General features: G+C 35.9%; 1 protein-coding gene across 6 annotated transcripts in view; it reads right to left on the bottom strand.

The window, feature by feature from the left end:
* Nucleotides 1-19024, bottom strand: part of camk2b2 (calcium/calmodulin-dependent protein kinase (CaM kinase) II beta 2) — a 72516-nt gene that overhangs the window by 21075 nt on the left and 32417 nt on the right. For 2 of the 6 annotated variants that reach the window (XM_081354911.1, XM_081354908.1), the window contains exons 7-14: nt 18061-18163; nt 16908-16991; nt 15699-15793; nt 15498-15620; nt 15208-15291; nt 14226-14268; nt 9157-9237; nt 3890-3924 (exon numbers count right to left, since the gene is read on the bottom strand). In XM_081354911.1, coding sequence (XP_081211037.1) covers nt 3890-3924; nt 9157-9237; nt 14226-14268; nt 15208-15291; nt 15498-15620; nt 15699-15793; nt 16908-16991; nt 18061-18163 — 648 coding nt within the window. Of the gene's footprint in view, nt 1-3889; nt 3928-9156; nt 9238-14225; nt 14269-15207; nt 15292-15497; nt 15621-15698; nt 15794-16907; nt 16992-18060; nt 18164-19024 lie in introns of all 6 variants that reach the window. The other 4 variants (XM_081354910.1, XM_081354907.1, XM_081354912.1 and 1 more) reach the window with 2 other exon arrangements.

Below are 19024 nucleotides of genomic sequence, written 5' to 3'. Positions count from 1 at the left end.
ATGAACAAAAATAAAACGACAGATAGACAGATAGATAGAATGAACACAAATGAATGAACAAACAAAACGATAGAATGAACGAATGATAGACAGAACAAACAAACGAGTGAATGATAGATAGATAAACAGAAAAATAGATAAATAAGATAGATGAGATACTGTAGATTCAAATTCATTGTTATGACCTGAAAGGGTCTAAATTCATATCCATCTAATATTTATTGTCGTCTTTTACTTCCTGTCCATTTCATTAATCTGTTCTTTCTTTCGAACTGAACTTGTGTTTGTGGGGGTCTCTAAGAGTTAAACCATGATCATCCACGCAGTTCATCCCGTAGTGATGCTCTTCATCGTACTGCAGAACGAACGGCAAGACAGCAAGAAAGCGAGAGCACAGAAAAAAGGAGGGAAATGTCAGAATGGAGGAGTGTGTTAAGCCAGTTGCTAAGCAATGAGTGAGGAGCAGTGGAAGGGTCTATTTCTGTCTCCCGCTTCCCTGGGTTCAAACCGCCAGCTATTCCTGGAGCGAGAGCTACATTCCCATCCAGGAGGTCCACCCTCCGGCGTTCTCACACTCTGGATTGGGATGATATTGTGGATCTAAAGTGAGGCGTGGGAGGAGGACTCATGGAATGATTGGCAGAGAGACTGAAAGTGGCTCATTAGCACAGTTGAGGATTTCAGGGGTGATGAAAGATCAACACCTGCCCGAGCGGATAATGAGAGCACTCAAAAAAAGATTCCCGCCGCAGGTGCAGTTTGAGTGAACTTGTGGATGAGATCCACTCCGCGGCTAACAGGAAGTGAGCTCAGCTGAGGATGAGAACACAGTCTGACGGAAATGCTGATGGTGATGAGCTGATTCAGACTCGACCGCAGTCGGATGAGAGCGAGTCAGAGGAAAATATGAATGCAAGACATATTAGTCACTACAATACCGTTCAAAAGTTTGGGGTCAGCAAAAATGTATACTTTTATTCAGCAAGGTTGCATTAAATTAATCATAATTAATTTCTATTTCAAATAAGAAAGATATTTTGAACTGTCTATTCATCAAAGAATGTATCACTGTTTCCACAAAAATGTTTTCAACATTGATAATAATAAGAAATGTTTCTTGAGCAGCAAATCAGCATATCAGAATGATTTCTAAAGGATCATGTGACACTGAAGACTGGAGTAATGATGCTTTGATCACAGGAATAAATTATATTTTCAAATATATACAATCAGGTCTAGTGGTTTCCCAAAGTTACTAGCCACTCATCATTTTCACTGGCCACAATTTTGACATCGATACCATTGGGGAAAAAAACTGCAATATAGATATTTTTAATATTATCTCATAATTTGGCAGCAGGAATATTAGGCTGCTGTCACTTTAAGACCTGATGCATGGATCCATTATACTGTTACACATGCGTTTTCTTTCTCAACTGTTTACATTCACTTAATACATAACTGACTGTTTTTATGTGTCACATGAGTAAAATTATGCACAATACGCGCAATCCCATGCTGAAATTCAAGCCCTGTAACACCAACAATATTCATCCAGAGCAAATAAATCGATTGAGTGAGGAGAGGCGGGTTTGTGTGTCTCTCGCCGTCAGAGAGATGAGAGAGAGAGAAAGCGCACTGGTATCATGTATCTATTCTGTGGAAAATGAGTATCGGAAGAGTTTTAGATATTTCAGTAGCAATATTTTTTACAACACTGCACTTAGTTTATTATTTCAAATGCCTTTTTAAAAGACTACAATTGAAAAATGTATTTATAATATATAAAATATAACCCGCCTACGGCTATAAAGAGTGACTGTGTTACACAGGTGTTCATGTCAAGCCCTGATTCCAATAGAAAACAGCTATTTTTTTAACTATAGTAACATTTCTCAATATTACTGTTTTTTATTGTATTTTTAATCAAATAAAGGCAGCCTTTGTGAACATAAGACTTATTCAAAAACATTTTAAAAAATGTAACTGACCCCAAACATCTTTGATATCTTTCTATGTCAGTATAAAACTTCTACAGTTGTAGATTAACAACTGTAGAAATGAAGATACTTAAGGAAACTTAAGGTAGGAAGCTAAAGTTCAAGCAAGATCACTGACCTGTAACACACTGAACAAATTTAAAGCATAATGTCTGAGACGGTTCAGCCCAAATATCCTCATTTATTCAGGACTAATGTTACAGAAACGCAGCATCAGCGCAGGAGAGTGTCGCAGGATTTTCCTTGGGGAGCTTTTTAGCATTAGGCCTCATAAAAACTTGCAGGCTAAAAGATTACGTAACGCATGATTAATGCTGCGAGTGGAGGGGATTATTCTCTAGATTAGACTCCACATCCAATCCCTAATAGAGAGCAGTCACAGTTCCATTTCTAATTCTGCGGCGCAATAGAGGTGAAAGCCGACCTTTTTCCTCTGTCTGAGAGGATTAATTGTTATCAGAACAAATGAACCTGCAAGTGCACTCTCTCTAACAGCTCATTACAGGTCAGAGGTCAACATCTGTGCGCGTTCACCTGATGCCGTGTGACGCACGCCGGGCCGTGGAACCGATGGTGAACAGGAACGACTCGAACAATGACTGAGGCTCAATGGGTGAATTATATAGGGATAATGGAATAAGATTCAGAAGTTATTGAAAAAGTGTTTACTGTGCGACGACAAAAAACGGGTAAACTGGTAAAGATTCTGCTACATTGTTTCTTTTGCAGAAGTTCATGGTGCAATTTAGAAAGATCTGACATGTAGTTTAAGTTGTTTAAGATTGCAACCAGAGTTGCTATTAACTATACCTAAATCCATTTAAAAATATATTTTTTTAGCTAAAAATAAAGCTGAATTAAATAATAATAATAATTATGTGTATATATATACATACATATATACATACGCACATTTACATACAAGTGATGTAGAAGTCATTTTTTTAAATATATATTCGTATCTTATATATAATATATATAAATATCTAACATAAATGTTTTTGTTTACATCATATTTGTGTGTGTATATATATATATATATATATGTGTGTGTGTGTGTGTGTGTGTGTGTGTGTGTGTTGCATTAGCTATTTACTGAAACAAAGCAATTTTAAGTTGTGCTAAAATTAAAACTAAAACAGAAATAAGAAATATTAATAATATAGAATTTTTTTTACAAATAAAAACAAATAAGAATGACAAAAAAAAAAGCAAATTCAAAATATTAATAAATACTAAAATAGCACTAGTTGCAACATCACAAATATTCAGTTGTTCGTATAAAGGCTATTTTACTCATCCAACCTTATTATTATGCTTTTGAATTAATGAATGAATTTTAATTGTTGAACTGTCACATAAAGTAAAGCTGTTTTGCCAGATTTATCATTCATTATGCAAAATCTTTCGCTATCCATCCATAGAGTTGCAAATAATAAAACTGAATTTTATTCAGATTATTTGTAAACCATTTTATTCACTGAATTATCCAAACAGGCATTAGTATATGATTCTGTAATTCATAAAACATTTTTGGATTGGAAATCCTGGAAAAAATAGCTATATTGTGATATATCCTGACACTAATGTAATATTATACATATTATGAAACAAGATTATTATACCACCCACCACTACCTCATCTTACTTGATCACTTGAATCTAATCTTGCAGAGAGTCAGAAACACACAGAACATGGAGACGGACACTGCGAACGCAAACACACAGATCAGCTTCAGACACACAGAGGACGCCAAATCAAAACTTCCAGCACTTAACAGACATGAGACGTTCAGGATCCCTCCTCTACGGGAAACTGGGCAAATGCGAAGAGAAAGAGAAAAAGGTGTGAAAAAGGAAGAGGAGAAGGGAAATAAACGGGGTCATACCTTGACATCGGCCTTCTTGTTGAGCAGGCTCTTGGCTGCTGTAGACGGGGAGAGAGGAAAGGCAAACATCAGCTCGCTGGGAGAGGAGCAACAGTCAACATTACAGGAGCGCTAATGGAGCTCGGCCTGACATGTCACATAACTGTCCAAGCCAGCTGGGGAAATCCCCCCGTCCCACATCCAGAGGATTAAAGAAACACTACATGAGTACACACACACACACACACATCACGGGCAGAAGTGTGCTGTGTGTTAGCGAATGCACTGTGCGGCCCAGAGCGAAAACTGGTCAAATAAATCACTCGATGTGATCGAAACATCCCGTCGAGGAGAGAGGGGTCGGTGACTGCCATGCATACGCAAGGGGATGCGCTGGTGCACGTGCAGAAGAGTGCAAGCAAACACACACACACACACACACACACACACACACACACGCACGCACACACAGGTACCCAGCTAAATGCATAGTATAGACTTCTGTTTATATACTACTTTATTTAATCCAGCTAAACATCCATTAAACAAACTTACTTGAAAAGCCAAATTACTTGAGATTTTTGTTGCCGCTTTGAGTAAATTACCTGAGGTTTAGGTTTAAAACAAGATACAAGTATAAATAAAAATAAACATGAAACATGAAAATAAGTATTCAGGTAATAGTTGTTTTAAGAATATTTTACATTAAATCAAGACAAAAAAATATATATATATTTTTTGCAGTGTAAACCAAACCTAAACTCTAATTCAACTCCTAAAATAGAAGGTTTTTCCATTTTTAGAATTTTTTTCCATTACCGTTCAAAAGTTTGGGGTCAGTAAGATTTTTTTTATGTTTTTAAGTCTCTTCTGCTCACCAAGGCTGCATTTTATTTGATCAAAATTTTTACCATTTAAAAAAAAATATTATTATAATTGAAAATAACCTTTTTTCTATGCAAATATATAAAATGTAATTTATTCCTGTGATCAAAGCTGAATTTTCAGCATCATTACTCCAGTCTTCAGTGTCACATGATCCTTCAGCTTCTAAATAAATCTTTCTTATTACTATCGATGTTGAAAACAGTTGTGCTACTTAATATGTTTGTGGAAACTGAGTCAATTGTCAGGATTATTTGGTGAACAAAGTTCAAAAGAACAGTATTTCTTCGTAATAGAAATATTAATCAATTTTATTGTGACTTTATCAATTTAATGCATCCTTGCTGAATAAAAGTACAAGAAACTTACAGATCCAAAACATTTGATGTATATTTTTCACTTTATTTATAAATCCTTTTAATAACCTCAAAGGTAGGTTTAGTCAAATTTAGTTCACTTCTGGGACACTCTTATCTCCAAAGTACAGCTAAATAAACCCACAAACACACACTCACACACACAGTGCAGTTTAAGCATGACACGTTCAAACATTTGCTTCATGAGGTGGCGAACACCTGTTACCATAAAATGCTATTCCTGCCACAAGTGAGGATGTTAAAGTTTGTCAAAGTGAATAAAAACTGTAATTGACAACTTTACATCACTAAAATGAAATCAAATGAAATGGAGCCAGCAAATCCAGTGTGAACTTTAAATCTTTGCCGCCTTGACAAGATGAAATAAATATTCTTAGGGTTTCTATGGAGCTAAAGTAGTTATTAATCCGTGCAGATAAGAGGAAGGTGTTGTGTGGAGGGGAGGGTTGAGAGAGAGAGAGAGAAAAAGAGCGAGAATCTTACCTTGACACAAATGTTAGAGGCAGAGAGGAATGGAGAGAAGGAGAGATTAAGAAAGAATAGATTAAGAGAGAGAGAGATCAGTACTGGTTCATGATCTGGTGTGTGTTCGTCTGGACGAGGGCAGGGGGTTCAAATGTGTGTTTCTTAAGTGCCATATAACAAAGGTTAACTTTCCATCTTTGGTTTGAGTTTCAAATCTTTATCTTTGCCATGTTGTGCCATTATCAAGGCTTTTCCTCCATGACACAATTGCAGTGACACCTAGAGGCGGCAATAAACCCCATTCACCTCTGAGACACACACACACACACACACACACACACACAAAAACAGTGAAGACGTAGAGCAGAGACGGAGAGATGGAATCTGTGGGGAAAAAAGATTCTACAAAAAAGATAAAAATTATCAAAATTAATAATTCCGACTGCTGGGAATTATTTTAAAATTGTGAAGAAATGCACTATGGGTAAACCGTTGTGTTACACATGCTGTTCAACCAAACTAAATATAAAGTATAAATGGACCACAAGGTATTATTATATTTGAAAACGCACCATGTATTCCAGGTTAATTTCAATATAATGTATATAGGTTGTATCTGCCGCTGTTGACTTTGAAAAAAAAAATCCATAATTTTTTTTTTTCATTTTTCAGGTTAAATATTCAATTAAAATGTATGGAGCTGTTAAACTGCCCTTATGGTGATGGAAAAAATATGAGATGGGAAGAAAAAATATGTCAATGCTATTATGTTATGTTCCCGTGCAAAACTTTTGCATTCCCCCGAGAAACTTTGCGTTCCCTCACAAAACTTTTGCGTGCCACGTTGTGTTCCCTTGCAAAACCTTTGTTTCTGCCGAGTAAATTTGGCATTGCATTGCATTGTATTCCCTCACAAAAATTGTGTTCCCCCAAGAATCTTTGTCTCTCACAAAACTTTCTCGAAGGCAAGTTTCTCAGAGGAGCACAAAACATTTGCAAGAGAATGCAAAGTCACTGACATCTCATATTTTGTTCCATCACCATATCCCTTTAGGGAAGGGTTCCCCAAATCCGGTCCTGGAGGACAAACGCGCCTGCAGAGATTCCCTCAAATCCTGTTCAAACTCACCTGAAGTCTGTAGACCTTGACTAGCTTGTTCAGGTGTGTTTGATCAGGGTTAGAGGTCAACTCAAGGACCGGATTGGGAAAACCCTGCTTCAGGAGCTCAGTGAAAATACAAATTTACAAATAACTGGCAATAAGTCATCTGTGGCAATCAACAGCAGTCCACAGACATTAAACTCAAAATTAGCTAATAATATTCCTTTAACCATCACTGAAAACTTGCTGCATAGATGCTGGAGTAAAAGTGTCCTATAATTGAACGCTGAAAGGACATTGAACCCCCTTTCCCGAACACACAGGTTTGAGACGCATGCACTCGGATTGGATGACATCAGGCTTCTCCTGCATCACAAGACATGCGTGCGCTCTCGTGCAACGTTCAGTCATCAGGCAAGAGAAAGAGAGAGAAACCTATAATCAAGAGATCTGACACACAAAAGAAACCCAAGGGAAGAAGAGGAAGGACACGACTGAAGGATGACAGATTGCACATGGATGGATGGAGAGAGAGAGAGAGCGAGAGAGTGCAAAAAAAAAAAAAAGAAATAAGGAGAGATAGATGGACCCTGCTGGAAAATCCAGCTAAAACCAGCTCCTGAAATGCCACTTTAAATCTAATTCTGCTGCAATACTTCTTTTCAGATTTACCTGCACATTACACTTGTCACTTTACATGTCGGTCAGATGGTCTTTCTCTATCCACTCACTTCTATTCATACGCATATGAAAATTAACCATGGTTTTATTGTGGTAAGAGTGTAGTAACCATTGTTTTTTGGCAGATTGATTACCATTTGTGTAACAGTTTTACTCCAATTCCATGGTTAAACTATGGTTAATGTAGCAAAACCATGTTTAATTTGTGGTTACCATGGTTTAACTATAGTAACCATCATTTTTTGGTTTTGTTTGTAGTAAACTGTTTAATTTTCGTAAGGGATGTGGACATGTGAGACCAGAAACAATGAAAGTTCAGCTTCAACAAGACGATAATGCATATAATAAATAGTCTGGCCGTGGGGAAATATGTTGTTCTAAGTTTAACATATGCTGGTCTAGATGGTTAGTGGGTCGTGGTTTTGATCTGGTAGAACATCTTGGCCAAACAGTTAAACCATTTTAGATCGGTGAAAACCCGCAGTCAAAAAACAAAAACTTGACTGCTTAAAACTAATATGACCTGGCTTTTCCAGCAGAGGAGAGAAAAGATAGATGATTTTGTGAGCCGTTCACACTGATAGTGATGATAGTGATTCATCAACAAAATGAGGAATTTTTCATTTTTATTAATAGCAGCTGGTTTGAGCAGAAACTATTGTCGATGCAACAAGGCATTTTAATGCATTCAAAATACTTTTATAATGCATTATACATAAAGGCTTTAAGTAATTAAAGTGTTACAGATATATTTCCTTCACGCAAATAGAGCAGCAACCACTAATAGAAATGAGTAATTTCACTGTTTTACACGATCCAAATGCATTTACAGTAGATTAGCATTTTATCCAAAACAACTTCAGGTACACTAATGTTCAAAAGTTTGAGGTTGATAAATCTTTTAATGATTTTGAGTCTCTTATACTCACCAAGGCTGCATTTATTTGATAAAAAAAATACAGTAAAAACAGTTGTATTGTGATTTTTTTTTTTTTTACAATTTAAAATAACCGTTAGCTATATGAATATATTTTAAAATATAATTTATTCCTGATGGAAAGCTGAATTTTCAGCATCATTTCTCCAGTCTTCATTGTCATTCTAATAAGCTGATTTGCTTCTCAAGAAACATTTCTTATTCTTTCTCTACCAGTTGATCTAATACAAACTGTGTCAGAAACTGTGTGCATTCTAACCGATTCTGTTTCATGCATTTATAATCATGCATCTTGTGATGCATTATTCACTGCTGCGATTAAAAAAAACGTTCTCCTGAACTCTAATCTTTCAGCTGCTTCATTTGCGATGAGATTTTTTACAAACAATGGCTGTTTGCGCAGCCCAGGGCAGAACAAACGCCCACTACAATCATCGATACAGCTACACGAACTGTGACCCGCAGTCAGTGTGAACGGGGCTTCATGAAGCCTGCAAAACAGAGAGATGGAGAGGACAAGGAGAGAGAAATGAAGGAATAAAGAAGGAGAGATCTAATGGCCATTCCCAAAGTCAGCCAGTGGCGTCCGCAGTGCTGAACACGAGACCGCTGTAACCGTGACATGCTCCAAGCTCCATGCTGAATATGAGTCATGGGATGGATGGATGGATGGATGGATGGATGGATGGATGGATGGATGGATGGATGGATGGATGGATGGATGGATGGATGGATGGATGGATGGATGGATGGATGGATGGATGGATGGATGGATGGATGGATGGATGGATGGATGGATGGATGGATGGATGGATGGATGGATGGATGTGACGAGGGCTACCTTGTTCCACCAGACCGGCGGTGGTCCCTGCCGCAGCGGCGGCCGCAGACACTGAGGAGGGAGCCGTGGTCTGCCTGCCCACTGCCACACACACACAGACACACACATATGCCCATCGTGCCATAGACCACTGCTTCTCAACTGGTTTTGCCAACACTGAATCAATATTGTGTAATGCTCAAAAGTAACCCCCCCAAAAAAGCTTCTCTCAGATGGCCAGATTTAGTGGCTACCCAGGTAAGTTTTCCATTCGTTTTTTCAGGTTCAAAAAGCTGCATTTTTTTAGTTTTTTTTTCTTAGGCTACACATACAAACTTCTGGAAAAGGTTTTATTCTGGCTAAGCAAAACGATTCACTTGTTTTCTCGATGCATCGATTACAAATCCTGCTGATGCATATGCATAGATCTTGAAACATGGATTTTTGAATCATGAATTGCTCGTTTCAATCAATAATTGATTCAAAATGCTAAACATTGAGTTAATTACGATTCTGTGAAGTATTATTCTACTTCACTATTAACTGACTGAATAAATGTTTTAATTTTAATAAGATATGAATACAGTGAAGTCTATGCAGTCTTTTATTTTACATTTATTAATTTATTAAATTTCTGTAGCTTTTCTCACTACTAGTACTACTTATTAAATTTTTCTGCTTGTGATTTGTTTAATTGTTCCTATATTGATACTGACTGATTACTGGTTTACTTCAATAATTGCTTTTAATTGAAAGCTTTTTACTAACATTAGGCAAGTATTAACTTTTGCTGCGGTTTTGAAATTGGTATCAAGAATTGGCATCTATATATATTGTGAAATAAAATGAAGTTTTTGGTCATATTGAACACCCTCACTATGATGTACGTAAAAAGAAACAAAATGAAAGCATTAATCGACATTTGCACCAAAAAAGTCCTGAATCGACCCATGATTGAAACGATTCACTGTCTACCCAACTACTCACCCCACTATGGGTGAGAGATTGCAAACCAAACCTGGGCCAATCAGCTGTGGGCAAAGTGACATTTATCTGATGCAATATAGCAAATATATTTTGACAATTAATATTAAACTTTTTTTTAAATATTAATATTAACATATATGCATACATATAAATACAAGCTTTTAAACTACTTTAACTTCCACTCTTTGTGAACCTATATAATTTAATTAAATAAATGTAGTTGATTCACTTGCATTAATACAGACAGATATTTCTATGCAATTGAATCAAACTGATGCTCTCCATGTTTTGTGAGATTGCTGATTGGCCGGTCGCTGCAGATGTCACACTTTCAGGCACACGCACTGAAGAGTTAATCATAAGATCAAACCCCGAGTTGACGTAAAACATTAATACCAAATGCGCTGAAAATGATCTTCTGCCAAGTGACAGACAAATTAACACCAAAATACCACAGACATGAGGCCTTTGACGTTAGCATGTAGATACATTTTTAGGTCACGGCACACCAGTTGAGAACCACTGCTGTAGACATTGAGAGAGAAACTGAAGGATAGAACAGTGTGTTAGCGTGGAGAGAGTTAGCTGGAAACACAAGCTGCTGTCTGCAACCAGAGAGGGATTTTGAGAGTCCATTACAGTAGTAATCATATAATGAGTTTTCCCCTGTCATTCTGGAATAAAGAAAAGGCTCATTTTCTTGTCAAGCTCTCTTCGGGGAGCCACTCTCTCCGATCAGCAGGGAATAAACGGCACTTATGCCAGCGCCAATCTACGGCAAAGCATTTATTTGGGGGTTGGAGTTTTGGTGTTGTGAGAAGAAAGTAGAAATACAGAGGGAAATAAGTGACAGAGAGGAGGTAAACAAGAGATGAAGATTAATCCATAATCTTATCCCGTAAACAGTACAGTCGGATTCATGAACGAACGACTTTTTATGAGCTGGTTCTTTTACTGATTCAGTCAAGACGAATCATTAAACTAAACTAGTCAAAACTAATGGGTTGTGTGCTTCAGAGAAGTTGCTGAATTAAAACAGACTTGCTTACTGAATGGATGTTTGACGTGTAGTTAAAGATACACGAAAAAAAATAAAACAATAATCAGCGCTAAATATTTTAAATGAAAAAATAAAACATGAAAAGAAAGTACCAAAAAATAGTTACAAAGTAACATTTGTTGTCAATAATTGGCTTAACTAGACTTGGCAATTTCATGGTAGAAAACAAAAAATCTATACAGTAGATATAATACCGACATATAATAATATTATTATTAATGAATTTGATTATATAATTATGAAGTAAATAATAATATAATATAATATAATATAATATAATATAATATAATATAATATAATATAATATAATATAATATAATATAATATAATATAATTAGTGCTGTCAAAATTAACACAATTAACACAGCATCAGTTTTTTCCTGTCAACCTTTGGCAAGCGTTACATTATATGATCTCTTATTCAGATTCACACAAGTGCTTTTAAACCATTCAAGTGCAATAAGACACGAAGAGAACGCAGTGCATTACTGGTGCGCGTCTGTGACAAAATGCCCGTCTGTCGAGTATCCTCACAAGCACAGATAAACGAGTTCAAATTTGTGACAGCAGCCTAATAAACCTGTCATTAATGTTATCAAAGAACAAAAGAAACAGAAAATCACTCACTGCTCTTTTTTAGCTATAATAATAACTTTTGTAGCTTTAATAAGGATTAATCATTCATGCAGTGATGACTGTTAAGTGTTTGATAACTGAATGCCTTTAATTAATGGCAAAAATTGAGAAAATAATTATTTCATTAATTAGTAGCACTATTGTTATCAGTGATTCTGGCTTTCTTTCATTAAAAGATGCCATTAAACAAATATTTAAAATATAGGCTACTGTCTTTACAGTATGTTGTTTCTACATTAATTTGGAGATTAAATGTGAAAATACTACAATATAAAAATATTTTACAACTTTAAAATGTTAGATACGATTAATCACGATTAATTATTTAATTTTTTTATCAACTGACAGCAAATATATATATATATATATAAAAAAAATTATATATATATATATATATATATATATATATATATATATAAATAATGTATGTATGTATGTATGTATATATATATATATATATATATATATATATATATATATACACACATAAATGAAAATGTCCAAATTGTTTCTTTAATCAAAGACAATTTCTCTACTATTTTTTTCGACTATGAAATAGCCAAGGCAGATTTATTTATGACTTTTGTGATGATTACATTTTTTCAATTTCTCCCCCCAAAAAAAGACAGAATAAGGGGCACATACATATATAAAAATGTTATGTCCCTATCAAAGGCCGAATAAAGGATAAGAGAATGACATATGAGGGCAAGTGTGTGGAGTGACGCTCGGACACTCCCACGCCTCCTCTACCACTGAGTCACCCCGCGGGATGAGGTAATTACAGTAATGAGAGGAGAGAGAGGACGGGTGATGAGCCTCTGATGGAGAGAGCAAGAAAGAAAGAGAAAGAGTGAGAGAGAGAGAGAGAGAGAGAGAGAGAGAGAGAGAGAGAGAGAGAGAGAGAGAGAGAGAGAGAGAGAGAGAGAGAGAGAGAGAGAGAGGCCATCTAAAACACTCCTCAAACAGGAACACTGTCGCTTCCGCCCACCAGCCTGCTGTTGAAGTGTGAGCGAGGGAGAGTGTGTGTGTGTGTGTGTGTGTGTCGGGAAGTGAGAGAGCAGATGCTTCATTACAGCAGATATAAATCACATGTTATTATAAACGCCAGTTATCACAAGCGGCATTTGGCACAGATACAAACATCTAAAATACGAGGCCCGCTGCTCCCAATCGCCACGCACTTCCTACAGAACCACACGTCTCTGAATCAATCTGTCAGGACACGGCCCGACTCTGAACGTCCAGCTGCTCTCCAAATCCAACAGTCGGATAAGAAACTGTGTATCGTTCCCTTAGCTGCGAGATTTCCTTTTGTACTGAAGTGTCTGATGCCTCAAACCACAAGGCGGGATTTATTAATAGCATAAATACTTAAGTAGATCATTTAAAGGGATAGTACACCCAAAAATAACAACTACTCAGTCATCATTTGCTCACCCTTATGTCTTTCCAAAACGAGGAATGATTTCCTTTCCTCCGTCGCAGAAAAAAATTGTCAAACAGAATGTTGATTTTTACATGATAAAAGTGAATGGTGATGACCATCACTAAAGCACCCTTTTACTTGTCCATTATATTGTATATACACACTATACACTATATTACTTCTGAAGATATGGAAAAAAGCTTTTACTCTTACACAAAGCTATCAGTTGGCTTCAGAAGACATAAAATATAGCAAACAAATGGCATGGATTAATTTTATGTTTTGTAATCATTAGATCTGCTAGTCACCATTCACTTGTCTTGCATCATATGAAAATTGCATAATTATATGCATTAAACTAAAAATAAAGAGTAATACGAGTTTGGTGTGATCACAATTTTCATTTTGGGGTGAACAATTCCTTTAAGAGTCAGTTTTATTTTTGTTAACTAAAACTATTAACAAAATTGGGGCGGGAATAAAGCTGAAATAAAATAAAGTATAAATATTAGAAGCAAAATTTTTACTTAAAATCTGAACACAAAACTTAGAAATGCTGCCTTAGCAACTACTAAAAATAACTAAATTACTTAAGTACTAGAATTACTAACACTAAAATAAAAACAAATTAAAGCTAAAAAAAAAAAAAAAAAGCAAATAAATTACTAAAATTTAAATGTGAAAATATTAAAGGAAATGCTAATTAAAAATATTATCATATACTATAATATTATATAAATAATTCTAAAACAACACTGTTAATAAGAGTTTTTGTTGAGGCTTTTAGAATAGAAGTCATATTCATTTATTGATTTGTAATTTTTTATTCCTCTACTTTAAGAAGTCAAATAGTTCAGCTAGCGCAGTCCGGGTTGGTCGAGTGATTTTGCAGGCCTTTGGTTTTGTCTTTTTTGGGCACTATGTCTATGCAACAGTTGGTCTAGTGATTAAGTACATAATGTCTAGATGTGAACTTACCTGAGAAGTTGCGCGACACCAGCATGGTGGTCAGAATTGCACCCTAGATGCGAGAAAGAGACAGTAATGTAAACAGAAGAATCAAGCGGTGGTTTTCAGACACATACAGATGAAATACATCATGGGCACTATTTTAACGATCTGAAACTGTGGGCGGATCTCGGGCGCTGTTGCTATTATACCAGCGGGATAAATTACTCTTGCGCCAGACGCAAATCTAAAATGGGTTGTTCTGAAGTAGCTTCATTATTCATAGGTGTGGTTTGGGCGTAACGTGAAATAAAGAGCAGGCGCGCTTGTTCCATGGCGGTTTGCTATTGTAACGACGGATTTGCCAGGAGCGGTTCACAGCCGAGGAGACCGACGTTCTCGCCAGGGCCGTAAAACACAGAGAAGTGACATTGTATGGGGATGGAGAAACCCACCCAAATAAGCTTCGGATAAACAGGCGTATAATAATTTGGGTAAATGTGTAAGCTAGATTATAAATGCCTATTTTTTTCACATCTTCATAGACACCACAATGATTTCCCTCATGTGGTAATATTTTTCCTTGTAATTATGTATGATTATGTGTAATAATCATTGTCATGTCAAAAATGTGTAAAATGTGTACTCATGTCAAAAATGTGTACTGCTGCGTGTAGATGAGAGAAGCAAAGTGTATGTGCGTTGTGCACACGTTACATTATGACCAAGCATGCGGTCTTAAAATATCATCTGAATAACACGCCAATGACTTTGGACTAGGGTTTTTGACGTTTGCGCCGGAACACTCCTCCTCTTTTCGCTGAACCGCCCCCGGGACCGCAAGTTCATTCCCTAATTTACCAACGTGTGCCTGTTGAGGGAAAAACCCACTGTGCGTTGGGTGCAAAATAGGAATGATACATGCGTCAGTGTACAAAGTCAATTGCGCTGGGTGCAAGATAGGGCCCCTAGTTTCAGGTATAGTGACTTTGAAGAAGAGACATCAGCAGACCTTGAGTTTCCTTCTTGCGTTGAACTTCTTCAGGCACTCGACTGTTTCCTGTCTGTGCATCATGGACGCCACAGTGGAGCGTTGCTGTGAGAAACAGAGGAATCATTTTATTGATTTAATAATGTTTTATTTTGTGTCTTAAAGTTAATATAAAAACTAAAATGGATCCTATTCACATTCTTTGAAATATACCACATCTCAGACGTAATATGGGCGTCATGTTGACTTTAAGCATAAGTATTCTGGTGTGTGTTGGTATTTTGTTCTGGTCGGTGGCCGGTAATACTCACACAGACCCACGGGTGTTTAAGGGCCTCTTGTGCCGTGATTCTCTTGGCTGGATTGATGGTCAACATCTGATTGATGAGGTTTTTGGCTTCAGGGGTAACCGTGTCCCATTCTGGGGAGGGAAACTACAGGAAACAAAGGAACACAGTTATATTTTGACTCCACAAGTTGTACTGTATGTTAGAGACCAAAAGGGACCTCACATCATAAGCCCCGGCTTTGATCTGTTGGTAAAGCTTGTGCTGGTCTTCATCCCAAAATGGAGGATATCCCACCAGCAGAATATACAGGATGACTCCTGCAATGACATTATAGACATTTCACTAATACCAGATTCTATGCAATTCTCTAAATTATATTATACAATTATATATTTAATAGAGAGAGAGAGAGAGAGAGAGAAATAAAATAAAAAGACACTTTTTTATATATATATATTTCCAAATATATTTTAACAAATATTTAATATACATTATATAAAATACAATATAAATCTAGATTAATGTGGCAAATGTTATCAAAACAATGCCATTTTTCACGATGTCTAAATTATATTTATAATTTATATAATATTATTTACATTTGATAAAATATTTGTTATATATAAATTTTCCTTCCAAAATAAATAAATAAATATTTATTTATTTATTTTGCAAGGAAAATTTATATATAACAAATATTTTATCAAATGTAAATAATATTATATAAATTATAAAAAATAAAATATAAATATAAACTAAAATGACAAATGTTGTCAAAACAGTTACGTTTTTAATGTCTAATTTTATTTTTTAATAATATATATAAATATTTTTTTAAATAATATAATATACATAATTAAAAAAATTCTAAATAATGCAAATATATTACATTAAATAAAATAAAAAAAATTAAGTTAATATTTAAAAAAAAAAAAATTATATTGTTTACTTATATAGAGGCATATTATATAAAATGTAAACTAAAATTCAGTTCAAGATTGATAAAGTTTTAATTAACAACATTTACTTTGTGACAACAAACAAACTAACATAAGATGCTACATAGTGGAACACTAATAATGAGTGTTACATTTTGAGAATGACTGTGAATCTGTGAATTGCTTCATTGACATACGAACTGTCCTATTAAACCACTTAATGAATCACTCCCAACCATAGACAAAACAACACCATCCCACCCACTGATCTGCAAAGTAATTAAACCGCTCAACTAGAGATACTCTAGAGAAAGTGGACGTGAAACGGGACGGTGGTGAAAGCGGCGCTTGGCAACAGCCTCTTGACAACACCTGCCGGAAAGAGCTCTCCACATCTGAGAGCTGATGCGTCTGAATACGTGTGGGGTGTCGAGCGAGAAAGAAGATAGAAATAGATGCAAAGAACTCTATCGGGAGGGAGTGTGTGACTCACCACATGCCCAAATGTCCACAGGTTTCCCATAAGCCTCCTTTCTTAGCACTTCTGGGGAAAGGTAACCTGGCGTTCCAGCAAACCCTGCGTGCGAAAGTAAAGAAAATACACATCTGAAAATGCAACATACAGACTCTTTCCATCTCAACGCTGTCTGGATGTTTGAGAAAACCATCTGGGTATCACAGTGTACAGGGAAATAACTAAATATTAAGGCGAGACACGGCAGGCAAAAACATTGATTTTTCATGCAGTGGTCAGTTTTGAGATTTTGGGCTAGTTTACTCCTTTAATATGAGTTCTTTCAAGCTGCTATAAAGAAAACGCTGAAAATATACATTAAGATGTTTATTTATTACATTTTGTTTACTTGCGGCGGTAAGTTTCTCCCGAATTTACCAAGAAGTTATCATTCCAACACGACACGCCGAGATCCGTCTGTTCACTGAAGTCTGTCATGACCGGGATCGCTGTAAAGCTCTGAGTCTCCTGCACAGCGCTATGTAACCCAAATATGGGCATTTCCTTTCTATCAGTAACCAATCGTGAATGTCCAAAGGGGGATTTAAAGCTAATGACGAAATCTCATTTAGAGCTATTAAATCTTTAAATGCCGTTTTCTCAAAATTAGTTTTTTGTCAAACATCTCAGTCTATGTACCTCCTATGTACACCAAACTTTCCAGTTATACACTTAGCAGTATTCTGAAGATATTTTCAGAGGGATTAGTTAATAAATCCTTCCTGGCCTGATTTATGTGACATTTTAATAAAACAAAAAATGGCGAAAATCGATTTTTTAAGGCTATGGACAATATATTTTGATTTGCATAAATCCTGAAATCCCTCTGAAATCTTTTTTTCATCTTGTGTGTAAACTAAATGAAAAAAAACACCTGGCTTTATCATATGTTCAGATCTATCTACTGAAAATATATGCAAAATCGCGCATATTTAATGAGATAATGCCTAGTTTGCAAAATTAAACATACAAATTTCAAAAATTTGTAATAATTTTTTTTTTATATACTTGTGTAAGTAATCAAATGAGGAAGTTTTATGGTGATATCTATTATTTTAAAATTTTACCCTATTCACCTGTAGTGTCTCGCCTTAAACAAATGATGAACACTCAGTTTAAAGTGACCACGTACCAAACCAGGCTTGCTGGTCCCCTTGTACTTCAATGGCCAGGCCAAAGTCGGCCAACTTGACGGCGGCGTTCTTGCATTTACTGGCCAAGAGCAGGTTTTCCGGCTGGGGGGGAGATCAGGTGCGCACTCATATTACTGCTGAACCCAAATCTGATACATGTCACCTTTTAACACTTAACGTATAACATACAACCACAGCTGTGCGCGAGATATACAAAATATAAGCTGTGCTGGGCAGAGGCATGTTCTGTCAACAGTAAAGTTCGCTACAAGCATTTTCATATTGATTTCAACTCTGCTTACATTTTATTTTTAAATCATGTTTGATTAGCATGATTAATTACCCCTGCTTTCCATTTAAAATCATATGTGAGATCTTCCTACTTGACATCTATGACCTTTGAGCTTATTATTCTTAAATCATGGAAATTTCTATAGCAAATATAGCCTAAATATTTCTAGTTATGTCAAGCTCTAAATTATTTAAGCACACAGAAGCTGCTATTTGAGTATAGAAAACTTTTTTTCTCTTTGATCACGGATGACTGGAAAAGTCATGTAAATTCATTGCCCATAAAGAGTATGAAAAACATTCAGTTCTTGAAACTTCTAAAATTAGGATATAATTTTTTTTTTTAATTACTTGTGTATATAAGTACTTGCCACTTTATTAGGTACACCTGTTCAACTGCTTATTAACACAAATATCTAATCAGCCAATCACACGGTCAAGACGTTCTGCTGAAGTTCGGATCAGAATGGGGAAGAAAGGTGATTTAAGAGACTTTGAACGTGACATGGTTGTTGGTGTCAGACGGGCTGGTCTGAGTATTTCAGAAACTGCTGATCTACTGGGATTTTCACACACAAACATCTCTAGAGTTTACAGAGAATGGACCAAAAACAGAAAATATCCAGTGAATGGCAGTTCTGTTGATGTCAGAAAATGCCTTGTTGATGCCAG

The sequence above is a fragment of the Scardinius erythrophthalmus genome, assembly GCF_964197995.2.
Source record: "Scardinius erythrophthalmus genome assembly, chromosome: 23".
NCBI classification, from domain to species: Eukaryota; Metazoa; Chordata; class Actinopteri; order Cypriniformes; family Leuciscidae; genus Scardinius; species Scardinius erythrophthalmus.
The sequence above is the reverse complement of the archived record's forward strand: the minus strand, read 5'-3'. Positions and strand labels throughout refer to the sequence as shown.